The sequence below is a fragment of the Sinocyclocheilus rhinocerous genome, unplaced genomic scaffold (genome assembly GCF_001515625.1).
Source record: "Sinocyclocheilus rhinocerous isolate Xijiao unplaced genomic scaffold, SAMN03320098_v1.1 scaffold185, whole genome shotgun sequence".
Classification (NCBI taxonomy): Eukaryota; Metazoa; Chordata; class Actinopteri; order Cypriniformes; family Cyprinidae; genus Sinocyclocheilus; species Sinocyclocheilus rhinocerous.
In genome coordinates this window covers 1,437,078-1,463,308 of record NW_015662163.1, presented here as the reverse complement: position 1 = coordinate 1,463,308, position 26,231 = coordinate 1,437,078, and the positions used below count along the sequence as shown (strand labels likewise).

The 26,231-nt window shown below is 36.9% G+C and overlaps 3 protein-coding genes across 6 annotated transcripts in view; 1 reads left to right on the top strand and 2 right to left on the bottom strand.

The window, feature by feature from the left end:
* The window catches only part of LOC107727663 (N-acetyltransferase ESCO2-like), a 14,440-nt gene extending 4,832 nt beyond the window's left edge, over window positions 1–9,608 (bottom strand). The window contains exons 1-4 of one of the 3 annotated variants that reach the window (XM_016537616.1): window positions 9,462–9,608; window positions 1,579–1,632; window positions 587–1,469; window positions 428–500 (exon numbers count right to left, since the gene is read on the bottom strand). In XM_016537616.1, the coding sequence (XP_016393102.1) occupies window positions 428–500; window positions 587–1,469; window positions 1,579–1,622 (1,000 nt within the window). In that variant the 5' untranslated portion in view covers window positions 1,623–1,632; window positions 9,462–9,608. Of the gene's footprint in view, window positions 1–427; window positions 501–586; window positions 1,470–1,578; window positions 1,634–2,150; window positions 2,287–9,461 lie in introns of those variants that run through there. The other 2 variants (XM_016537615.1, XM_016537614.1) reach the window with 2 other exon arrangements.
* Window positions 2,590–5,188, top strand: ccdc25 (coiled-coil domain containing 25). Of its 2 annotated transcripts, none has more exons than XM_016537617.1 (9): window positions 2,590–2,771; window positions 3,024–3,071; window positions 3,161–3,200; window positions 3,317–3,368; window positions 3,452–3,527; window positions 3,607–3,710; window positions 3,975–4,177; window positions 4,611–4,656; window positions 4,723–5,188. In XM_016537617.1, exons 1-9 carry the CDS (start codon window positions 2,747–2,749, stop codon window positions 4,750–4,752), a joined length of 624 nt encoding a protein of 207 aa, XP_016393103.1. In that variant the 5' UTR covers window positions 2,590–2,746; the 3' UTR covers window positions 4,753–5,188. The 2 variants fall into 2 exon arrangements, with proteins under 2 accessions (XP_016393103.1, XP_016393104.1); XM_016537618.1 differs by having other exon boundaries at window positions 4,561–4,656.
* Window positions 9,609–21,427: 11,819 nt separating the features above from the next.
* LOC107727629 (scavenger receptor class A member 3-like) overlaps window positions 21,428–26,231 on the bottom strand; it is a 16,324-nt gene continuing 11,520 nt past the window's right edge. The window contains exons 5-7 of the mRNA XM_016537562.1: window positions 25,688–25,768; window positions 24,041–25,084; window positions 21,428–22,726 (exon numbers count right to left, since the gene is read on the bottom strand). Of these exons, the coding sequence (XP_016393048.1) occupies window positions 22,290–22,726; window positions 24,041–25,084; window positions 25,688–25,768 (1,562 nt within the window). The 3' untranslated portion in view covers window positions 21,428–22,289. The remainder of the gene's footprint in view (window positions 22,727–24,040; window positions 25,085–25,687; window positions 25,769–26,231) is intronic.

Sequence of the window (26,231 nt, the reverse complement as noted above, 5' to 3'; positions counted from 1 at the left end):
TTAAGTTGCTGGGGTATATTTGTAGCAATAGCCAACAATACATTGTATGGGTCAAAATGATCGATTTTTATTTTTTGCCAAAAATCATTAGGATATTAAGTAAAGATCATGTTCCATGAAGATATTTTGTAAATTTCCTACCGTAAATATATCAAAACTTAATTTTTGATTAGTAATATACATTGCTAAGGACTTCATTTGGACAACTTTAACGGCGATTTTCTCAATATTTAGATTTTTTTGCACCCTCAGATTCCAGATTTTCAACCTATTTAATAACTGGTCAAATTAGAAAGTAATTTTGCTTCATAAAATATATCTTACATATAAGATAATAATATATAATAAACACTATTCCATATCTATAAAATAAAAAATTATTGTAACTTTTTAAATAAAGGATTTATAGAAAATTATGTTTATTTACCTTCATCAAGAGAGCTGTCCTGTGATGGTATGTCACTCACATCAAACACTGAATCCGTTTTTGCGGGCGAGTCCTGGAAAACATTTTCAGTTTGAGAAAAAGATGATGAGAGCTTTACATTTAAAGTTATTAGCAGATGATCCAAGAGTTCAATCTTACCTGGCTACCAGCTTCACTGGATCCACTGGGACTAACGGATCTCCTCAAAACCACCTTTAACTTTTTGGTAATACCATGCAGATCTGCCAGGATGTGAGGGGACATCTGTTTAGGGCTCAACATCACTTGCGTTGATTCAATGCCCTCACCATCTTCATCAGTGGTACCTGTAGCTGTGCTTTCTGCTTTTGGGTGTTTTTTTAAGAAGACGGCACGGCGGACTGGGGAACGTTCTCCTGGTGCTGTCAGCGCTTCCTTCTCCTTCGCGGGTTTCTCACAGGTTGAGGGTTGTTTAGGCTTTGCGTTCTGTGCAGACCTTTTGAACATTGAAGTGGGCTTTTTTCCAGTGCCGAAGAAAGCTGCTCCCACAAGCAGCTTGGGTTTACTCTTGGATTTCATACTGCTAAAGGAAATGGGGGCAACCGTGGCCTTCAACAACTGATCTGTTTGCGTGTCTGAGGGATTTTTCCCTTTGGGTTTAGCAGTAAAGTAGCCTTTTAGGTTAGACTGTGGACCTGCGCCAGTGCCTTTCTTTTGAACCTTCTTCACTGGTTTTTTAACAGGATTCCCAGCAGTCAAAGGGAGGTGTGATGGTTCTTTGATAGGGACTGATGGTGGTGACTTGGTTTCCTTTAACAGCTTCCTTTCCAGAGGTGTGAGATAAAGAGGTTTCTGCTTGCTGTAGAAGGATCCCGCTCCCAATACTGTTTTCCGTGGAGAGATCCGCTTTGGAGGAGATTCTAGTGACGAGGTCCTCTGCATCTTCTTAGGTGTACTGAGAACCTTTTGGGGTGATGCCAGTGAGATGGGAATGTTCTCTTTTTGACCAGTGGTCCTTCTTGGAGACTTTCTCAGGCTTGTAATTTGTTTTTTGGATGGGTTACTGTGGTGGGTTTAAACGAAACGGAAGGAAATGGCTCACAATCTGTGTCATAAGAGCAAAGTACATTTCCAGATCTAGTAACGTTATCTAACAAAATTACATCACATACCTCTGGGCATCAGGAGAGCCATGTTTTCTTTTTCGGGATAACATCTTCAAATTACCTGAAACGAGAAGACAGGGAATAAGATCATGACGTGAACTATAACGCTTTTATAGGACGCCACAGATTGCATTTCTGGAACATTCTGATATTTCTGCAATATTATTTTGCTTCTACTTTATCATATGAGAAATGTGGAGAAAAAGCAGTAACACGATCAAATTTAGTAAACAATATTTGACAAAAACAGTGAGAATAGTGTGACTTTAAGCCGAGATTCAAAAGAATCAAACTGTACGTTATGGGTTCTTGTGGCAAGCTTATTGTTTATTTATTTATTTATAGTAAATACATAGCTTATTGCTATGATAACAGTATATACCTTGGCCCATAGTATAAAGAATACAGTACATATATATGCCCAATACTTATCATTCATTTATACCGCAGCTAATTTCTAGGCGCCAATTATTTGATACCAACAAACCAACATCTCGTTAAAAATACTTGCAGGATCCCGCAGTCATCACAAGCCTCGTTCAGAGACTGACAATGTAACAATATATGTAGTAGTTAACTTACCAGGTCAAATAAATCCGATTCTGTTTTTGATATTGTATGAAAACAGGTGAGCAAAATAATCGCGGCAAAACTCTCCCTTCACCCGCGGTCTGTTTTGAACAACGCGCCAAAGTCAATTGTGGCGCACACGGAAACGGAAACAACGACAGTGTGACAAGCTCCGGTTAGGGATGGTAAGTGCGATTCATCTCTACGAATCGGTTCTTTCGAACAGTTTGTTTCAAAGAACCCTGACGGCTCCAATTCAGATTGATGCAGCTATTTAGTTCCTCCAAAAAAGTAATTTAGAATATAAATAATTAATAATTTGCATATACGCTAAAAAGTTTATTTATTTATTGAAATCCACCTACGTATTTGCTGACGTGAGCACAGCTCGGAACTCAACCGAGATTCGATTCAAATGAACGATTCATTCACCGCGAATCACTTCTTTGCAGCGCTGCTTGTTCCTGTTGTGGTCGGAATGGATGGTGCACATGACATGTGCCTCTGATAGAAGATTATTTACCTCTGATGTGCTCAGTGTTTTGTTGAATACATATTCATTGAATACAAAGACCTTTCAAAGGTTGCGTCTTTGCGTAAAAAGATGGTGTTTTACTTTAAAAGCGCAGGTGAGTAGTGTGTTCTCTGTGCCCAGTCAAAACAGCGTGTTTGTTATCAACAAAAACAGTTTAAATACGAAACAATTATAAGAACGTTACTTATAAATATACAACATAGAACAAAAAGAAAGATTATCAAAACTGCAATATACTGTAATCTGACATTGTGTGTTGGAGGTTCGGTGTGTCTTTAGATATGTAGCAAAAATAAGAGTAAACAGTGCTTTTTTAAAAGTTGCAATACATGCTTCTCTTTTACAGTCGTCTCACCGCCCTATACCATCTATATGGGCAAAGATAAATATGAAAGTAAGTACTGAATTCCTTAGAAATATTATTTTAAACACCCTCATCCTGTGCTTGTCAGACCGGTAATAACTGTTTTTGTTTTTCCACAGATGAAGATCTTATAAAGTATGGATGGCCTGAAGATATTTGGTGAGAACAAATATCTATTTAACGTTTGCCACCACAAATGAATTATTACTTTCTAGATTTGCTCTGATGTAAAATATTAGTTCAAGTACAAGAAATATTAGTATCTTGTGTTTCAGGTTCCATGTGGACAAGCTCTCATCTGCCCATGTGTATCTAAGAATGCCCAAGGTATTTTGAGAGGTTATTCATATTTTAACCTACAGTTTTATTTATAATATTTCTATGTTGACATTTATGTTCACTAATTAAAGGGTACAACGATAGAAGACATGCCAAAAGACGTCCTGATTGACTGTGCCCAGCTGGTCAAAAACAACAGCATTCAAGGTACTGCTTCTTTACAAGAAACATCAAAAATTGTTTGTTAATTTTATTTAAAGGATTTGTTTGTTTTTGTTTTTTACAGGTTGCAAAATGAACAATATTAATGTTGTCTACACACCATGGGGCAATCTGAAAAAAACAGCAGACATGGATGTCGGGCAGATAGGTTTCCATCGGCAGAAGGAGGTATGAGGAGAGATAAACTCTATGATTTCGTTCACACTGCAGCCAATTCTGGTCCAGATCTTTTATTTGGATAGATGAGCTTGTTTTTATGCAATTGAAACTACAGAAAGCAAACTAATCTGAGTCAGTTATGCCAAAAAATACCATTCACTGCCTGTCTGAACAAAGTCTATGTGATTTAAGGCGCTCAGGTATTACTACTGCATTTGGAAATCTTCTAAATAGCTTCTGTATAAATATCCAATTACTATACAATGTCAACAGGTGAAAATTGTGGCAGTAGAAAAGAAAATCAACGAAATCATCAACAGACTAGAGAAAACAAAAGAGGAGCTGTATCCTGATCTTGCTGCGGAGAAGGAGTCCCGGGACAGAGAGGAAAGAAACGAGAAGAAGGCTGAATTACAAGAGCAGAAGAAAAAGGAGAAGGAGGAAACGAAGAAGAAAAAAGAGACGGAAGAATTAAGGTGCTGCATATTGTTAAAATGTTGCGATGCATATTATAACCTCAACACAAACAATATATATATATTAGTTTTTAATTTTTGACAAAAAATACACTGGCATCCAAATGTTTGAGACCATTAGTGAAACGTGTTTATTTTTTCCATTTTATAACTTGATTAAAAAATGTCATTGCAAATTATGTTATCGGCATAACAGTTTGAGTGAATGTCTGTTGTGTTTCATAATTCCTATTTGTTTAATAACTCTTTTCGCTCCACATGTTTATGCAATATTTTCAGTGTGGTTTCAGACTTTTGGACTCCACTGTAGATACATAAATGATAAATACAATAAAAACAACCTTTGTACATCAGAATCAGTCCTTGGGACGTATTATTTACAGGTACAGGCATCAATTTCGTCTGCTTACTTGTAACATCTACTTTCCTGTAGGAATTATTCATCACTCATGAAGAGTGACAACATGACCACAAATGAGGTAATACATCCTTAAAGCTTAATGTTCTGCTGAGCATCGACTTGATGTGATTTTTTTTTTCTGCAGGGTGGCTATGATTCAGATGAATTCATGTAAAGAAAAGGAATGAATCTGCGATTAAGAAGAGCCAACATCTTCCCCCACAATATCTTGTTTGTGAAAGGAAAGGACTTGAGACATCAGATATGAGCCATCAATAAGAAACCGCAAAATGCCAGGACCGTTCTAGAGCAGCTAGCTTTGTCATTTCTTTGAAAATACAAATGCTATATGTAAAATATGTAAAAAATAAAATCGATTAGATTGCTCATATAAACCAGAAGAATTTGAAGATCTCTACTGATTCTGTGTATTAAACAGTTTTGTTGTTGATGTTTTTGGATGAAATAAAGATACTCAGAGTGGAGATATATTAATGGATGTGTACACTAAGACCTTTAGGGTATTTTTTGCTTGTAATTGATATACCGTTTTGGAGTGATACAATTGAATGACAAATGCTTAAACTTTTTTGTTTTTTTTCCTTTTTTGATGTCCTAAACTAAATAAATCTTTGACTTTCTCGGTTCACTTCTGTTGGTATACATTTCTAAACGCATGTAAATGAAAAAAATACTGTTCTCTGGACAAAGCTCAAAAGATATAAACTTTTTTCTCCTAAAATGTCCGTTTTATATGAGAACAATCGTGGCATCTGGATGGAGCTAGCATTATATTACTATGTAGTAAATGATTTAAAATATATAAAAACGATGTTGACAGGACTGAACTACATAATATTGTGACTATTGCTTTGTTTAAGCTTTCCGTAGTAAAATGTTACTGACAGGTCAAATTGGCGATCTTTTCCATTCAGTCCGATGATAAATACGCTGCTTTAGTTTACTTTATAATGTCACTGGGTAAAGGACATTACATCCACTAGATGGCAGCATTTTATCGAACAAATATAATTTGACTTGAGACGAGATTCATTTCTTCATATCAGATCTGTGATTTAAGACATTTTCCACAATAGGCTCTGAAACACTGACAATGAACCTCAAACTGAAGATTACACGAGCTGTTTCGTTACATTTAGGCTATATTTGCAATTTTTCAACACTTACTACAATTGCTAATCTATAGGTCTAAATACAGCTGGAAACCCTGATTTGTCTGATTTTGCCACGTTCTACCAAGAAATAAATTATTAATTTAAATTTTTAAAATTAAAACATAAAATTTAAATTACTACCAGAATTATTTTTATTTTATTATTATTTAATTTTTTTACCCATCAAATAAGACCCATCCAAATCAATTTAGTGGTACAATAATAACATTGACAATGGTATGCTGTGGCTGAACGATCAGAAATCGAGTATTTTAAGAGTCTGAAAGCTGCTGACAGACCACATCCTCCTAAAGAGCTAACACACTTGTTGCGGTACAGACAGACACAAAAGAAAGAAGTTATTCTGCAAAGGCGGCGTCTCCTGTCCAAGGCTAGACTGGAAAATATGACCTTGGACTGCCACCTCAGATGTCCTTCACTGGCGGGATGTTTCTGGCTTGTTTATAGGAAAGATTCAGTCACATTCTTTTCAAGCCAGTGGCATAGCACTACTATAATATGGGCCTTTCCAGGGACTCATTTACAAAAAGTGAGTATAAAAGCAAATTGGATTTAAACTTGGAGTTACATTGTCTGAATGATCATACTGTCACGACAGAGGCACATACACTTTCGGTGTAAATAAACTGCAAGTTAATCAAAATAACAGATTAATTCAATAATGGCATGCAATTCAAAGTTGTTTGTCAGAGCTGTCTGGCTTGCATATGTCCTGATTCATTTCCCTTATGCCAGTGATTTAATAATAATAATAATAAAAAAATAGGATAATTTTCCAGAAAACGTTTTCAGAAGCAAGGATCCATGTCTCTACACCTTTAAAAATAAAGGTTCTTTATTTGCATCAATTTGCAATTTTACCAGTGCTTACTATATAATTAGATCATCTAAAGGTCTAAGTACAACTTAAATCCCTTAAATTGTGATTTTGCCACATTCTACCAAGAAACATTAAATTGTAATTTTAGTATTTTAGAATTAAAGTTTATACATTTTAAATCTATGCCAGATTATTTTATTTTATTTTTTATTTTTTATTATTTTATTTTATTTTATTTTATTTTATTTTATTTTATTTTATTTTATTTTATTATTTTATTTTATTTTATTTTATTTTATTTTATTTTAGGCCTATCAAATAAGACCCATCCAATCAATTTAGTGGTACAACAATAACATTTATAATGGTATCCATGTCTCTACACCCTTTAAAATAAAGGTTCTTTACTGGCATCTTTGGTTCCATGAAGAATTTTAAACATCCATGGAATATTCCTATTGTAGAAATGGTTCTTTATAGTGGATAATGGGTTTACACTAAGAACAAAATGTCTCTTTTAAGAATTGTTCACTAAAATTGTTCTTTGAACCAGTCAGAAATGGTTCTTCTTAGGCACTGACGCGAAAACCCTCTTTTGGAGACATACACATTCCTTGGCTGACGTTAGCATCAACAAAGTAGAGAAAACTTCCTGAAACCTTAACAAACACTCATTTGGTCCAATCGTCTGCCGTCACAGTTAGCTTAGACCTCCACTGGGTGGCTGGGGCCCTTTGGTTCCATGAAGAATTTTAAACATCCATGGAATATTCCTATTGTAGAAATGGTTCTTTATAGTGGATAATGGGTTTACACTAAGAACAAAATGTCTCTTTTAAGAATTGTTCACTAAAATTGTTCTTTGAACCAGTCAGAAATGGTTCTTCTTAGGCACTGACGCGAAAACCCTCTTTTGGAGACATACACATTCCTTGGCTGACGTTAGCATCAACAAAGTAGAGAAAACTTCCTGAAACCTTAACAAACACTCATTTGGTCCAATCGTCTGCCGTCACAGTTAGCTTAGACCTCCACTGGGTAGCTGGGGCCCTGCCACACATAACCTGTCTGCTCCATTAACCTCATGTTTAGAACAAAAAGTCTCTCTAGATGTGGCTGTGGGGCACAAACCAGACCCTGTCAGCTATACTTCACATCTTCACTGGTCATTAGCACGCACTGCGGTCAAAACTGTTGGCAGGGACCACACATAAAGAGACAGGAAAGCAGTGAGAAGTGTGGACCGCCGCACAAAATGAAAAGGGATGTGCCTCTGTGGTCTTCCGAACCGGCCGGGCCAGCTGGAGCCTTTAACAAAAGCAAACAAGGTCATAAAGTGGGTGCAGAGAAGAACAGGCCTGGAGACGAGCCACTGCGATGTGAGGAAATGTGGAGGACACATGGGGCTGATTGAACAGTTCCCGCACAGTCGGGGAATGAGAAGACCTCAAACAATGAGATAAAGTGCTGCTTTCTGAACCACTGGGAAACATAACACAAAAGGTCAAAGGGTCATGATTATGAAGCGTTAACTTAATTTGTAAAGAAAGTGGAGACACCGTTTCAGTAAGTTCGGGCCTTCTCATCATTGTATTGTATTTGCATTCACACTCTCTTTCAAAAGTGACAGTAAAGACTTTTACACTTACAAAATGAATAATTCATCAATGAATTATGAAAAAAAGTTTCACAGTTTTCACAAATCAGCATATTAGAATGATTTCTGAAAGATCACGTGACACTGAAGACTGGAGAAATGATGCTGAAAAATTTCAGGTTTGTTATCACAGAAATAAATTACATTTTAAGATATCATCAAATAGAAAACAGTTGTTTAAAATTGTAATAATATTTGGTTTTTGAACACTGAAAATTTGTCATATTTACTCCTGAAGCCATAAATATGAAGATGGCAAAAGGAAAGTTTGTTAAGACCCAAAATGTAAAAGGGCATTAATACTTCTTGAGTTACAGGCATGCAAACTTTTGAATAGTCACCACTGGCATATACTGCAACAAATATATCCAACTTTCTTCAAAAAAAATATTGACCAAATCAAAAATCTGAGTCGGGGAAGTTTCTGAAATGTGGTTGATTTGACACAAAATGACCCATAATGCAAAACACATTTAAAAACAAAATAATTGTCCACCTTCTGTTATTTTTATTCTGATCTAATAATATTTTCTTTGCTCTTTCCCTAAATCTAACTCTCACATAATCCATGTTTGGATTTTTATTATGACATCATTTAGCTATTATGAATTCTACAGGGGAAAAGTTAAATGTGCATTCTACAGTTCAACAAAAACAAATCTGAGATTACTTTGTGAACAAGCCACATTTGTAATCCATAAATGCATTAACTGTTTTAGCTCTTGTTAATAGGAATAGCTTTGCATAAAACCTACAATAATTTCAAACCACATAAGCGACTATATTTACTGAAATTATGTAAATAGATACATAGATCGTAAATAGATCTACTTTCAAGTAGATGAGATGCCCTCATTCATGGGTTAGAACCCAATGGAGAGCATCTCTCTAGCTTCATTCTTCATAACACATGATCACTCCCCATGGGTACAGTTAGAGGCTTATTTAGTGCTTGACTTATCGGCAGCATACTTCTTGCTGCTGATTCACTCCAGAGGCCCCTGACACAGTGATTGGACATGATCAACAGGGATGTGACCTACTGAGCTGCTCAACCCATCCAGCTGACAACACAAATTCCTCTGGCACACATACAAAGCTTACACCAGCAGCAAGGTTTCCAGTCAAAACCTTATCGCACCTTTAATTTTGAAAACTGCTAGAAAATCCAGAAAAAATCAGATTAAGGTGGAAGTTGTTTTTCAAAACTTGGTACCTGCTTTTCTTATTAGCTGGTGGTCCAAATGTTGTTTACCAGCTGGTAGAGAAGGAAGTTGTGAGAAGGACGTCAAAGGAATTTTGATCTCAGTGGCAGCTGCTCGTCTGGCATGTGAACACAACCTGCTTGCTGTCATCATGTTTTGGAGATGTGACTGATTAACTAAAGTCACCAATGATTCAGGGTATGGCTGGTTAGCATGGTTAGTTAGCCCCTGTTGGTAGATGTTGTAACTACAGAATCAGATTGCAAAAAGCATCTTTCGCCATTGACAGCCATTCGATTGTATAACAATAAATTACAAATATTTCCCTATATTAATGAAATCATTTTGATGTATATTGTTTGTAAAAATGTTAATTGCATCAGAATGCACTAGGATATCAACCACCTACACTAGCTTGGATCAGCAGTGTTATTTTAGTATTATTTATTGTATTTATGAATTGCTTGAATTCAATTTAATTTTTATATCTTTAGTTTTCATTTTAGTTTAAGTTTTACTAATTTTGTCACATGCTTCTGTCACTTTTATATTTCTGTTTAGATTTAATTTATTTTATTTCAGTTATAGTTTTAGCAATTCAACCTAAACTTATTTATTTCAATTAGTTGCCAAGAAAACATTTCTAGTTTTCATTTCAATTAAAAAAAAAATGTTTTAAAGTTGTTTAGGTTTTTCAAATTTTAGTTTACCATAACTGCTGGTCAGTACATTCAGAAATACAAATTATCCATATTTCAAAGACAATAGAAATCATTATGAAATTAAATACGAAGATGTATTAAAGTTGGTCATTCTCAAGTTTAATGTATAAGTAAACACATTTTAATTTAATTACAAGTAATATGCACTAACATTTCTGAAAACATTAGATTTAGCTCACACTTTTTTTAATTTCAGCTTTTTTTCAATTAAAGACAACAAACATGTTGTATTCGTTTAGTTTTAGCTTTAGTAAACGATAACAGCACTGCTAGTTCCAAAACATAGCAATCAACCTAAGCTGATTTTAGCTGAATTTTTTTCAGCAGGGAAAGCAGACGTAGCTATAAGACAGACATAAAGTTATTTGTAATTCAATGTTTATATCAACACAAGTCTCAGAGTGTTAGAACAGCATTTCCACACCAGAGTTGGGTCAGAAGTTCAACAATCTTAAGTAGGGCAAAGCAAAAATTCCTTCTTCAGAGACATTTTTGTAGGGAATGCACAGAGCAGGTCAGGCATGTGTGGAAAGCTGGAGAATATGTGTGGATTGCACCAGAGGGAGCCATTAAATCAAGGTCATGTGATGCTCACCATCAGTCCAAAAACTCTTCTGGTGCTGTCATAATGCTCTGAAATTCACTTGGGAGCTCGGCCACATGATTCTGGATCTTTGAATACAAGCCCAGGAGGAACCATGGAGCTCAACAGCAAAGGATATCAGCACTGCATCCAAAATAAAACATCACATCTCATATGGAGAAAGTCTCCTCTCTCAAGACTGTTCCACAGAAGAGTTCATGAGTTTAGATCTGCCTCTCGAGTCAATGAAATCATTGGCAAATGCAAATCAAGCACTTTATACACACAGTCCCATGCTTTCTCGATGACACTCACAGCAAAACACTTTAAGGAGTGTGGACTGGAGGGGGTGCGGTTTCAGTCCCAGAATGAGGCTGCGGTTGAGGGGCTGTCAGAGGGAGGCGTCAGTGTAATCTTTGTGGTCTGGAAGTCATTCTCTTTATGTCCAAATGAGCTTGTTTATTTGTATCTATTGTGAAATAAAGCTGCTTTATTGTGGCTCAGTTGAGTTGCCATTTAAACTCTATAACTGGTTCAGTGTCTCACTGCATGAACCTTGTCAAATAGCGCAGAGAGAAAGGCTACAATGGCCTGTTTTGTATTGTATAATGACTCAATACAGTCTGTATTTTTATTGTTTTGCCTGTTTAACCACATTGCTTATAAATAGTTCTCATTTCAGGGTGACCATAGAAAACCCATTAAATCGTTCCTCGTCATTTTGAAAACAATAGTCAAATTGGATGTCTGATGTTTGGAAATCATGCCTGCCTCTATGCATTTTACATTCTCTGTACAGAATGCCTTAGAAATGCAGTCACATAGCCTAACCCGCTTTGTTTTTTGCAGAAGGCTGAACAAATTTGACAGATTTGACAACAATAGAATGCACTCAGCGTAGACATTAGATATGATTCTAATGACTCCTTCCTCACTGTTTAATTGCACTGCAAACATTTTTGCACACAAAATTGAAGAAAAAAATAATATCTTGATCTGGGATGTAACTGGACACTGATATAAACAGGCAATGCAACCATGTTACAATAATGTACTATTTGAAATGCATAATGCATTCTGTTTTGGCATCACAATATGCAGTTGCTTACTGCATATATATGTGCAATAATTTTCATATATATCTATATAAAATGCTAACTAAATATATACAGTATATACACATACAAATTAATACACATATTATCGCATGAATATCTATAGCAATCAATTCTGATTGATTGCAGCATTCAGCAGGTTAATATTTTTTCTATGATGACTGACAATTACATATATGTTTGTTTTTCTTGTACAATGTGCTAGGTAAATATAGACATAAAAAATCAAATCAGTAGTTAATGCCTATTTCTTTTTGTGTTTATAGTGATTGATTTTTATAATTATTTACTTTTATTTTTTGTATTTGATTACTAAGCATATACAACAACCAGAAAAATATTCACAATTATTACACTCTCAGAAATAAAGGTACAAAAGCTGTCACTGGGGTGGTACCTTGTCAAAAGGTACACTTTTGAAACCTATTAAGTTCTAATATGTACACTTTAAGAACAAATATGTACCTTTAAGGTACCAAAATGAACTCTTTAGGTACAAACATGTACCTTTTGAAAAGGTACCCCCCCAGTGACAGCTTTTTGTTCTTTTATTTCAGAGATTGTACCGTACACTCCATTGCAGTCCAACCTGGAGGCAAGCAATTACACAGACAAACAAACCTACATGTGATGTAATGTAAACATCATGCAGAAAAGAGCCCTGCATCACACTTGGCATGCCCAGAGTTGTCATTCCATCTAATCACCATAAATGCAAACAATGCCACACATGAGACTGCATGGAGACAGTGGAGGCGTTTATATAAATGAGCATATAAGCAGTCGCAGCCTCCTCGAGACGTACTCCAAGCACAGTTAGAGAAAAATGGCAGCATGGCGTGGGACGGAGAGGAGGGTCTTGGCTTTTATGCTGAGTTGTTCATCTGCGGTTGCTTATGAGGAGCCCTCTGGGAGGAACAGGACTTGACTGGCAAGTAGAACTAACACGGTCCAGATGGCGCTCCCGCGTTTGGGAAGGAGGTCAGGGGCTGTTACTACAGCTGCGGGTTCCTCTGCACCAAGGCAGGGCAGTGGAAAATCATATTACAATCATTGTATGAGGTGAACATTTTGGACGCACCCAAAATCTTTCAAAAACCATATGGAGAGGTAAAGGAGGGGCCAGAAAAGTGTTTAAACACATGCAAGGTGCCACAGCCAAAAGAGGGCAGAGCTGATATTGCTTTAATTTTATGTTCGACACTCATATGGCATGTTAACGAAGCATGTAAAAGGGAAACAGCTGGGGTATAATGCCCTACGGAGGATGTTGTCATGTTATGCAGTGCCATTTCAGAGCAAGATCTGATTGGCAGAAGAACAGTATGTGTAAGATTACTGAGAAACCAAACAGCAGAGCAAAACAGTCAAAAACTGCTATAGTCTATAGCAGAAACAGTTATAATGACTGCTATAGTCTATAGCAGAAAGCCACTGCTAAGCTGGAGGGAGATTGGACACATGTCAAGACACTTCTTGGGGAAAATACAAAATATAGTGTTGAGCTGTTAGCATAATGGAAAACTTTAGAAGATACAATATTCTTTGGGACACTATAAAAAGCATTAAAGGGACAGGTCACTCTAAAATGACAATTCTGTCATCATTTACTCATCCTCACATCGTTCCAAACCTGTATGACATTCTTCTTAAAGGGATAGTTCACCCAAAAATGAAAATTACCCCATGATTTACTCAGCTTCAAGCCATAGGTGTATATGACTTTCTTCTTTCAGACAAATACAATCGGAGTATTATTAAAAAAAATGTCCTGGCTCTTCCAAGCTTTATAATGGCAGTGAAGAGTGGTTGAGATTTTGAAGCAAAATAAAGTGCAAGAATCCATCATAAAACGTGTTCCACAGGGCTCCAGGGGTGAATAAAGGCCTTCTGAAGCGAATCGATGCATTTGTGTAAGAATAATATCATATTTAAAACTATAAACCATAATCTCTGGCTTCTACTAACTGTTGTACGTGCATTCACAAGAGAACTCGTGAACATGAGTATAACAGTTAGCGGAAGCTAGAGATTGCGGTTTATAAAGTTTTAAATATGGATATTTTTCTTACACAAGCGCATCGATTTGCTTCAGAAGGCCTTTATTCACCCCCTGGAGCCGTGTGGAGCCCTTTTTATGATGGATTGATGCACTTTATTTTGCTTCAAAATCTCGGCCACTATTCACTACAGTTATAAAGCTTGAAGAGCCTGGACATTATTCAATATAACTCCTTTTGTATTTGTTTGAAAGAAGAAAGTCATATACACCTGAGTAAATCATGGGGTAATTTTCATTTTTGGGTGTACTACCTCTTTAATGTAGAACACAAAAGAGAACACAAAAGAAGATATTTTGTAGAATGTTGACTCCCATTGACTTCCATTATATTTTTTGTCCGTACAATTGTCAATGGAAACCAAAACTGTTTAGTTAGGCCTGCCAACATTACGAAAATATCTTCTTTTTATCTTATGAATGACACTCATACAGGTTTGGAACAACATGATGGTGAGTAAATCATTACAGAATTTTTATTTTTGGGTGAGAAAAAAATAATTTTCTGAGAAAAGGGTCAGAATTGCGAGATATAAACTCACAATATAACTTGCAATTCTCTGAAGAAAAGTCAGAATTGTGAAATATAAATTTACAATTGCAATAAAAAGTAAAAAATATAAGATAGAAAGTTAAAATTACCTTTTCTATTTTTTATGTGGCAGAAACAAAAAAAAATAGAATAGTGAGGGATAAATTCAGAATTCACAGAAAAAAGTCAGAATTGCAATGTGAAATTGAAATTCTGTTAGGCCTATGTCAGAATTGCGAGAAAAAAGTCAGAATTGTGAGATGAAAATTCACAATGACCTTTTTTATTTTTTTATTGTGGTGGAAATGGCATTCAGTAGATTGTTAAAAAATAAAGCAGTCAGTTTATAGCAAAAACAAGCTTCACGTTTTTGCCTTTAAAACCATTTTGAATAACATGAGCAACTGACTGCACAAAACCTCTTAAGCAAAGAATACCTTTAATTATAATTATAAACAAATCATCACTAAGTTTTTTTGTTGTTGTTGTTTTTTAACCAGATGCTAGTTTTACACAAACCTGTGGAGATCATGCATGCTGTCGTTAAAGCATAAGGAGGACAAACCAAATAATAAGAAATTTATGTGCATTCATGTGCATTAGCTTAACTTTTTAATAAAATTATGCTGTTTGTACAACCTGTAATGAAAAAGAACGTGTATTACATTGGAAAATACTTTCTTGCTTTTAGACAAATAGTCTCTTGGACTGAACGGCTGGAAGATGAACATCCCTTGGCTTTCTTCATGCATGCACTTCACAAATTATTTCAAACGAAACAACTCTGACGTTCCAAGGCTGCTGATTGACAAAAACAACACATGGATACGTGTAAAATGTCTTAGCAGAGGCAGTGGGCTTGCAGGGACTTTATTCAAAAATGTTAAATATTCTGCCTGTCTTTATCTGATAAATCAACGATTTCTTTGGAAGGCTTTTCATCTAAAAATAAACTCTTCCCAATGTCTTAAAGGGGTCATATGATGTTGCTAAAAAGAACATTATTTGGTGTATTTGGTGTAATGAAATGTGTTTATTCGGTTTAAGGTTAAAAAAAAAACATTATTTTCCACATACTGTACATTATTGCTTCTCCTCTAGGCGCGGGGTTCTTTATGCACCAAGAGCTTGTAACACTCCAAAGAGAAAGGAAAAATTGAAATCGCATCATATGACCCGTTTAATCAAATGTACCCTTTGACTTGTATTGGTATTCACAATTTGCTAAGCACAGTTTAATTACAAGCATAGCAGGCAAATGAGTTTGAGAAGCTGTTGTTGCTGCACACACACACTTCAAAGGCACTTTGCAGATTGCAAAACAGAGCGGCATGTGACCCCAAACCAGGTCAGAAAATTACAGACCCTTTAAGACCACCTGTAAGGAGCAAAACATTTCACAGCAGCTCAAGTCTCAAGTCAAGTAACTGTGACCATATATAGATGCATATCTTTTAGATTTAAATTGAAATACTTTAAATAGATATACATATATTACTTCTGCGAATAGAGATTTGGAATGACTCCATATTATTAGAGTTTGATGTTAAGCTCTTTGTTTGCACTTCAATTGAACTCAGGTTTTAACTGCAATTTCCAGATGATTTTTTATGTTTGATAAAAACTCAGCCCACCCTTGTTTACTGTTACTGACATACCAGAGTAGTTTCTCTTTTTTTATACAAAGCATCACACCATTCCCTTTGTTTGGAGAGAAGCATTTCCTCCTCCATATGGTTTTAATAAGGAGTCTCTGAGTGTGTCTGTATAACAAAATCCAAATAATGTTCTTGTTTTATTTGGTTTAATTTCAAACAATTTCTGCAGCCATTTCAATTCAATTATTTGGATCATTTAATTTAAGAGAAACAAACAAACAAAACCTATCTCATGTATCAAGCTATTCGGAGGCATGTGGTGGACTTCAAAAACAAGACGACACATTTTTTTATTTATTTTTTTGGTTGATTAATGTCAATAAAAGATAAAGGCATTAAAAATTAAATCAGGCTTTAATTAAAGTTTAAAGAACATGCTGGCACTGTCACCATGCAACTAAAACGAATATGCTTATAAGATCATTTACATTAACATACTATTTTTTTAAACAAAATCACGCCAAAGGCTCATCAGGTTTATGCAAATGAGTTCACTTGTTTGAATCAGACATGATCGCATGTGGTGATGTCTGAGTGAGAGGGTTGTTTACAATCTAATTACTGAAGCTGAAGCCAATTTGCAGACTGACTGACAAGATAATATGCCAATCAAGTAAGTTTTCACCTTTATTGTTTCGCTATCTCTCTCACACACCACGCTTTTTGGGCCTCTATAAGAACGCAACAAAAAACTCCCTCGCTCTCAAATTTTATCCACCATGTTACTCTTGCACTGATGTCTGAGTGAGTGAGTTGTTTGCTGTCTAATTACTGGAGCTAGTTTGTAGACTGACTGACAGGATAATATGCAATTCAAGTCATTTTTCACCTGTAATTTGTCATTATCTCCTTCACTCTCGTTCCACGCTTTTTGGACCTCTATGAGAACGTAACAAAAAAACTTGCTCCCTCTCAAATGTTATCTGCTGTGTTCATTTTAAGACCAAGATTTTACACCCACCATGAAGACGCTGAACAGGTCTGTCCAGAGGTTCTGGTTTTGTTCAGGTTGTCACTTTTCCAAAAGGACTTTTCACTGAGACTATTAACTGTTAGCTTGCTGTCTGGGTTTATAGTCTGTTAAGGTTTGTGTAATTTACAGTTCCCTGAGCACTGACTAAAAACCAAATTTATGTTGTACAAGATGTCTGGCCATGTTGTCAGAACATATTTTCATGACCGTAAAGGTGGCTTTGGGAGGTGTGCTGTGCGTCCCTTTTGACACAATTAAAGAACATTTGCGAAGCGAAAATTAAACAATAATAATGTAGTACATTGAGAACGCTTCCTGGAACATTAGTTTTAAAAAGGTGTGCAAGGAAATTACACTAGATAATGTTCACCATGTCCTCCATCACAAAAAATACTTTAAAAAAATCATGTCAAACAGGCCACAATGTTCTTCCTAACTTGCCGTCCTCTCAACTCATGGTCTTATACATGCGGTCACGTTCCTAAAAGACCAATGTCATGCTTGGAAGGATTATAAACCACTTAGTTGCAAAATGAAAATGTCAAGCAAAAACGTCCATCATTTCCAAGGACATATATCTGATCAAATATCCACAGATCTGTGCTGATGTCAAGTCGGAGCTCTGCTGTTTTTGATTAATAAAGGTAAAAAAAAAAAAAAGAGACATTTTGAGATTTTGGATGACATGTTTCTTTTTTCCGGACAGTAACTCTAGAATACTACTTTAGCTACATTTTCCCATAGCAAAGTATTTTTGTTTATTGCAAAACACATGCTCTGCCTCACTGATACAATGGCAAGATTTTTTAAATGTGTTTGATAGAAGCATTTTATGCTCATTAAGGCTGCATTTATTTGATTAAATATATTAAAAAGATTGTTTCTGGGCTTTAAACGTCGTAGTTCTATGCAGGGTCAGAAAGCTCTCGGATTTCATCAGAAATATCTTAATTTGTGTTCCAAAAGTTGAATGAAGGTCTTTCCGGGTTTGGAACAACATGAGGGTGAGTAATTAATGACAGAATTTCATTTTTGGGTGAACTATCCCTTTAATTTCTTTTTTTTTAAAAGTACAAACTTTAAACTTTGGAATGGTAGATTAAAACATTATAATTTCTAAAGCAAACGTTCAGAAGCTTGCTTAGTTTTTACATGTATTCCATAAACTTTTCAGATTTGCCATCACAACAACAGAGTTTAAGTTGCACCCTGAAGTAATGGTTTAAAATTAGCTGTGACTTCAACACAGTCCGGTGGCTGTCTAGACTTTTTTGACATAATCTGTTTGTAGAGCCTTTAGAATTTAAATTTTTTTTGTTACGTAATACAGTTGCTTGTTTAAATCGTAACCTAACCATGTCCTAACGACATACCATTAGAAAATATCAAAGACCAATTCCGTCTCCAAATCAAATTCCATGCAATAATAATGTCACAAAGTCATAACATTCAGGGGGTTTTCATAGGGTCAGTAATTTAACCCCACAAACGTGTTTTAAAGCTTTTAGAACAAAATCTTTAGTAGCTTGCTGTACTTCTCCCTTCAACATTACCTTTGCTGTGGCAGACATTTTATTAAATATCTAAGTGAGAAAATGCTTGTGTGAAATGAATTCCGCATGGAAGAAAAAGACATTGGCCTCAGCCCGTGGCTTAACATCTGGCGCAGTTTACTCTGGCAAGTCATATGTTATTCAGGAGAGGGAAAACATGACACCCTCTAGCTTTTCATTTTTGAAAATTCCAAACTTAAAGCATAAGAAATAGGTATCTACTGTACATTGTTTTCATACATCGTAGGAGAGCAGTGCTCTGTTTGACAGAAGAGGTGAGCGACAGATTTTTCTCACGGCCCATGACTTCCCCAGTGAATTCTGTTGTTGTGTCGATCCAGTTTTCTTTCCTGTGGACCAGCCCTCACACAGAAGGTCAGGGTTTGACAACGGGACATCTGCAAACACATTAATGAGAGTTATTAATGAAAAATTGGGTTAAAATTCATTTGGCTTGTAGTTTGAGGTCTGTTTCTGACAACAGAGAAGTTTCAAATAGCATTTGAGTGTGTTTTGATGATTAAGATAAACTTTGAACATTATTACTTTGCGTGGCTTATTACGTTTGGCAGCTTTGAAGGATAGTGCAAGTACACGTCTTTGGAAAGTTAGCATATGAGCTGTTAATCATTGAAGAATTACATAACATTTTGGTTTAATAAGAATCTCTGACCTGCTCTTGAGGTCATCGTGTTTTCTTTGGCAACAGGAAACTTCCTTGAAGTGTCATGCACCATTATAGAGGATGGGGCCTAAACTTTGAGGCCAGCTGCAGACACTCTGGGCCTAAGGACATGAGAGAGCAACCAGGTGTAAGATCTCATGAATGGGCAACTATTTCCTAGTGTATTGGGTGGTCATGCTACACTTGGTGTTTTATTAACTTCCATTCTTAACCATGCAAATATGGGAGAGCGGGAATACAAGTATGTGCACCAAAATTATTTTGCACTGCATTCATACAAGTTCAAGTCCAGTGAACTTTGACCTGAGAATTTGAATAGCAAAAGGACATTTTAGGATCTAAACATCACAGATTCTCCTTTTGGCCTCAACACAAAGAACACAAACTTCTGCTAGGGTTGCTAAACAAACTGCATAGCAATGAGACCGAAGAACTTTGCAACTGATACCATGGCAATTAGTTCCACTGGAACTCATTAGAAAGCTAGAAATTTGATGTTTGGCTGTTGGGGTTTATCTATAGCTGGTTCCCACAACAACTATTAGGTTGTCATTCCCACAAGGAATCAATTTCCTTTGAAAAAATGTTTTGGTACCCACAGATCCAAATTGTTGATTATATCATAAAGAGCAAGCTGGAGATGAAGGCTGAAGATCAATTGTCACAGTAATGAAACTGAGAAAGAAATAATGGGATTGAAGAATAAACAGATTTCTTAAAGAAACAAAAGGGATTGAGGAATTACATCACAGGGATCTCGCACCACATTTAAATGTCAATCATCTAATGTTAATGGTTTGTTTCCTGATTGGAACTTACAGTAGGGCGACCATACGTACCATTTTCCCAGGACGTGTCCTGGCCAGGATTTCTATATTGCCTAAAATATCTAGGTTTTGGCTTTGTTTGCATGTGCAGACCGATCGGTGTATGACATCAAAATACCATACAGACGGTTATGCTTTCGAAACGCTCTCGAGGTACTTTGATGTCAAACACTGATCGGTCTGAGTCGGCACTGCTTTTAAGTCGAACACACCTAATATGTACGCGTAATTGCATCGCTTTGACCGTAGATCCCACCTTCTCACACGCCATGATTGGTCCATTATGTACAATGCTTGCATGTTATTGGTCAAACTACTTTTCGATCATTACCTTCAGCAAGCATGAAAACAGGAAAACAAAGCCAAAACAAATCCTGGCCAGGACGTGTCCTGGGAAAATGGCACGTATGGTCACCCTAACTTACAGTCACGATTCAATAAGAAAAGTTAACGTTAGCTATGACAAAACAACGCATTTCTTTTATGTACTGTATGTCGAGAGATGAAACATACTGTAAAAGTCATTATGTGATATGCTAATCAACAAACTAATGCTAATCAACACTAGCCTTGCTAGCATTAGTTATGTCACTAGATTGACTCTTGATCATGTAGATCTTATTTCAGCTTTGTACTTAATTTTGATAGTGTTCTGCCGAAATGAGCCATATAATGATCCATTATAATGGAGTTGACCTTTTCACTGTAGTCATAATGATGATTTATTGTCACATGTGGAAACTGTTTATGCTTGCTAGTAGTCAGATATCACAGATATTACACTTTGATGAATAAAAATCTCTTTACCCAGCCAGCAAGTTGTTGTAATTATGAAATAAAACAAACTATGCAGTTTGGAATTATATTTCTGTTGTAATAGAAACATATACTGATGTTTTGCATTTACTTGAAGAGAAACCTACCTGTTAGATAGTCTACATTTCCAAATTGTTTTATTTTGGTCAAATAAAACAACATCGTAGTTTAGTACTTGCACTTTTCAATATTTCAGTAATTTGATAATCCAAATCTGCAAATTGCACATTTTGTTTTTGGTTTGCTTTTTAAAATGTTACAGCAACATGACTTAGCAACAACGAAAATGCAACTGCGCAATGTTATAAAAACATTTTGTGCTTGCTGAGTAGATAGCTAATCAGGTAATATATTTTTAAAATTTGTTTCGTGATTTTATTATGAAACAGTAATCATAAATACTGTATTTGCTTAGTGAACTTGAAAATGCTAAACAAAAATGTCCCCCTTTTTACATTCATATAACCCTTTATTGTTGTGCAAAGAGAATAAACTGTATGCTAACACATCATGAAGTCCTCAAAAACACATTAACCACATAAAATTACACCTGTTAAAATTCTATATTTACAAATTGGGAAATCAAACCAATATGAACATTAAAACTTAATGTTGTACATTGTCAATCATTGAAATAAATTTGTTTGTACAGTTTGTAACTGTTATGTAAATTTGCTCAGTGCCTTGGTTTTGCAGTTTCATGCAATGCCAGCAACTGTAAAATAATGTGTAACTTTTCGCACAATGTTTCATAAGCTTGAATCTATGGTACCTTTAAGGAGTGGAAATATTTGGTTTACTTGAACTTATAATAAAATTCATGTTTCAGAGTACCTGCTCTGAATGTTCTGTGATTATGACGCAAATACTGCACTACTAAATACACTTCATAAAAAGCAATAAAGCACAGTCTCATTCGTCCTATGTTTATCTGTGTTCATATGCTAATGCTGGCTAATGATTGAGTCTAATGAATGGTACCTAGTACAAATAATGGTTTCATAGCAGCCTGGCTCTGTAACCATTATTAAAACAAGAACTGTTGTGAAGTGGCTCAATATCCTGTATAGAATTAGGCTTGAGGTCTATCCAAGAGTGTTAAATGCCTATACAAAGTGTATTGTTGTTCAGAGCAAACTCCATATTTGGAGAATGTACATGTGGGCCTCTAAGATCCCGAAGAGTCCCCACTATCATCTTGCTTTGAGAGAGATCTCCAAGTGGATGTTTACCACCATCATCATCAGTCTGTCCAGAAAGGCAGTCAGAGTATCACCATTTGGGATATTTTGAAGTTTTATGTCTATCTGCTTATGAACTCTGAGCAGGCTTCCCTGGTGGTCCAGGTATTCCACGTGGCCCCGGTGGTCCCACAGGGCCTTGTACTCCTACTGGTCCAGGAGGTCCATGTACCCCTGGGAGTCCAGCTTGCCCTCGGATACCTGCCGGTCCTTTGGGGCCAGGAATTCCATCCTTCCCAGGAGCCCCCATATCACCCTTCTGTCCCTTTTCACCACGAGGCCCTGGTGGCCCTAAAGACCCTTTTTCTGCTTTAAGTCCTGGCCCACCTCTCATTCCTGAAGATCCTTGTACACCTTGATCACCCTTAATTCCCATAGCTCCCTTAAGTCCTTGAGTTCCACGATTCCCTGCAAGTCCCCTGTCACCTTTCGGTCCCGTTACACCTACAGGTCCTTTGGCTCCGGTTTCTCCCCTGTTTCCTTTTGGACCTGGTGGACCAGACACACCTATAAAGAATCCAGAAAAAAGAAACTTAGACACTTAAAGAACATGCAAGTGAACCTATTTTTATAGACCCTACAACAGGTCTTTAAATTCGGTCCTAGAGGACCCCTGTCCAGCAGAGGTTAGGCCCCAACCCTAAGTTAATCAAGGTCTTCAGAATTTGATCAGAGTTGGAGTAATACTCTGCAGTTCAGTGACCCTACAGGGCTGAATTTGAGGATCTTTGCACTAAAGGTAGACAAATGGAGCGTAGTGATAGTTCTGGCAGGCCATGTTAGTCAAGCTCGCATCAGCTGACACTCAGCTGATCCACGTCTACCTATAGGATCACGACAGCAATCATAATTCCCTTCATAAGTTCCCTTCAGTCATTATTCAGCAGCTATCGCTTCGTTCAGGAACTAATCAGCCTTTAGGCTATCGGGTGTTTCTGCAGTGCCGGTATCCGTGTAAACTTGCGACAGCAAGAGGCTTATGTTAAGCTATTGTTTAAGGCTATCAATTATCTTGAGATATGCTTGCTGCTATGGATCATCTGGTTATTGGTAATGCTATTTTCTTTAGGTCTGACTACTGCAACATGCCGTGCTTAAGCAAGCTACACACTGTTGCATAAGCTTCGAGAGTATTGGTAAGGATTGTCTACTACACTAATGCGGGTTATCAGATAGAGGACATGTATGTCAGCGAACACTAATATCATGGGAGGCGACAACCTGTATAAACATGACTTGAATTATTGAGCTATATGCCGTGTTATGGATGCTAAGCTTAGGCTAGGCAGAATCTGCGATCTCTAAACCTGTCATTGCTTGCTCTACGGCTGCAGTACGCAGTGTTTGCTACAACTGGCAACTAGGCTGCAATCTAGTGGATTCTGCATCTTAATTTTAGGTTGCTGTAAAAAGGGGCTTGCTGCTCTTCTTGGCTGCTATTAAGAAGAGCACCTCTTCTCTGCTACACTCCTCCGGTAAGGGGCTTGCTGCTCTTCTTAGCTGCTTATAAAGAAGAGCACCCCTTCGCTGCCACTGTCTTCCTGAAGGGGCAAGCTGCTCTTCCTACCTGCTCATAGCAGAAGTGCACCCCTTCGCCGCCACTTTCCTTCCGTAAGGCATTCAGATAGATTGCTATCAGCATCTTGGTTTGGGGGGTTCAGCATATGCTTGTTTTGGGGGGTATTCTGCTCTCCCTGCTCCTATCCATGCTAGGCTGCGTGGATGGGCAGGGAGTGTTTGCCCAGAACAGAACCATTCCCCCAACCTAAAATGTATGCTAATCGTAAGTTATATTGACGATAGTGATCCTGACAGAACTACCTTTCAGAATAGTGAAGTTCTGGATCAGCTTTTCATGACTGGTGTCTACCAGCTTCATCTCCTCAACCACCATTGATAGGTTCCTCACATCAGCATTGAGGCGTACATTCAACATCATGTACTGCATTCTCAGAGTGTCAGCAAGGTGAAGGAGAAGCAAGACTGTGTTGTTCAGGTTCTGCAAATCTTCTGTGTGACTGTTCAGCCTGGATTGGCAAGAGGAACTCTCTTGGTTGATGTATTGGTACATGCTCCGAACATGGCTAACGGTTGCTTTGAAGCTGGAAGAGAGCGTGTCAATCTCCATTTCAATGGACTTCATTCTTGCATCCAAAGTCACAAATCGTTCCCCGGTCCGGTTCTCGTAGTACTTGGCATGGTACTGGTGGTCGTGCATGTTCTCCTCATGTTCATCAATGTAAGACGAGACATTATCCAGTTGCATCTGAAGGTTTATGACTTGCAGAGTGAGGTCATGCACCATCTCTGAACTCATGCTGATACGCTGGTGAGTGGCAGAGACACCATTCTGAACAGCCCTCACGGTCTGCATGGTTACGCTGGAATTGGACTTCAGGGCACTTAAAACTCTGCTGTAGTTCTGCCAGTCTGCTGTTATTTTTTGAAGCACCAAGGTCTCCTCTTCTGCCTTCCTCTGAAGAGCACCTATCCACAACGCACTAAGGGCGACAGTAGTGTTGACTTGTTGCATTGTGGCCTTCAAATCATACTGATCCTCAATAAGGGTTTTCATGCCCTGATCAGTTTCACTGATGACAACCTGCCAGCCAGTTACCTGATCCAGGTACTGGCCCAGAGACTGGTTTATCCGCTTGATGATAATTCCAAAGGACTGGAGGTCTCTAGTCATTCTGTTGCTGGATTGCATAAGACTTTGCTGAGATTGAGTCACCTGTTCCAACTGCTGCTCTTGACTGAGTACTATCTTCTGGATCTCCTCATACTCTTTCTTCAGTCTGGCAATCTCCTCTTGGTACTGAGCAACATCTAAGCAGTTGGAATAGTTGTTTACAGCGCTGATATCTGCAATACAACCACCAAACAGTGAATCTCTTGTACCGCTGACACAAAATACACTGTAAATTGCATGAAAATGCAGTTTTGTTTTAACAGACTGAGCACTCTGTGTGCACAGCTGTTTTGTAGGCCATTATTTCAGTAATAAATGATCCCTCATGAGGTTTTACTCTCTGAGGGGTTCACCGACCACAGGAAGTGAACGGAGAGATTAGACAAACAAATTAGATAAATATAGCAGGCCTATTTTAAACAGAAGCAACTGTGTGAGAACATGTTTTTCTTTTTACATTTTCATTTTCCTTTGTGTTTACTTTATGCACCAAGAGCTTGTAACACTCCAAAGAGAAAGGAAAAAATGAAATTGCATCATATGACCCCTTTAACTAAAACTAAAACTGTTTTTGGTAATTGAAACAAAGCTTAGAAAAATATTAGATAAAAACTTTAAAAGTTAATTGTTGCCTTGTCAGCTAACTGGAATAAGTGTAAGTACTACAATTAACTGAAATGAAATCAATTAAAGATATACAGAAATATATTACTAAAATTAAAATTAAAACTGAAAATATAAAAAATAACAGTCAATTCAAAAATAAGCATTCTTACCTTTTATGCTTTCTTGGACTTTTGAAATCTGTTTGCGGTAAAATGTCTCCTCTTCAGATAAGGCGTCAACTCTCCTGAAAACTGATAAGACAAATTTAATAATATTAAAACCATTATTTTAGACATTTAGGTGATGCGAAATAAGCAATCAAAATAAATAAATTCACATTTGATACAAATTTCTAATTCTAATAAAAAATGTGAAATTGCATAATATTTTTGGAACAGCAAACCCAGCTTAAATGATCTCTGTTTCCTCTAAAAATATACATGTTCGGAATTCTTTTTAGAACCTGTCTTCACACACCAAGACTTAGGCCCAATCCCAATTCTATTTTATACCCCGTCCCCTTCCCCAAACAGAGTGTCAAGGGGTAGGGGTGAAAATATTCCCCTAAGAATTGGGACACCACTACTATGCCATCACACGTCATCATACGTCGTCTAGCTCCTACAATACACACACCTATACTGCTGTGCTGGTGTGCATTAGAGCCTTTAATTACGGTTCTATATTAATGCGCTGCTTACTGACACACACACA

What these genes read in the sequence shown, in the direction of transcription:
- ccdc25 (XM_016537617.1), top strand. Translation starts at nt 2,747, where the DNA reads ATGGTGTTTTACTTTAAAAGCGCAG. An exon ending in GTTTTACTTTAAAAGCGCAG is followed by an intron (nt 2,772 to 3,023) that starts GTGAGTAGTGTG and finishes TCTCTTTTACAG; the next exon opens with TCGTCTCACCGCCCTATACC. An exon ending in AAAGAGACGGAAGAATTAAG is followed by an intron (nt 4,178 to 4,610) that starts GTGCTGCATATT and finishes ACTTTCCTGTAG; the next exon opens with GAATTATTCATCACTCATGA.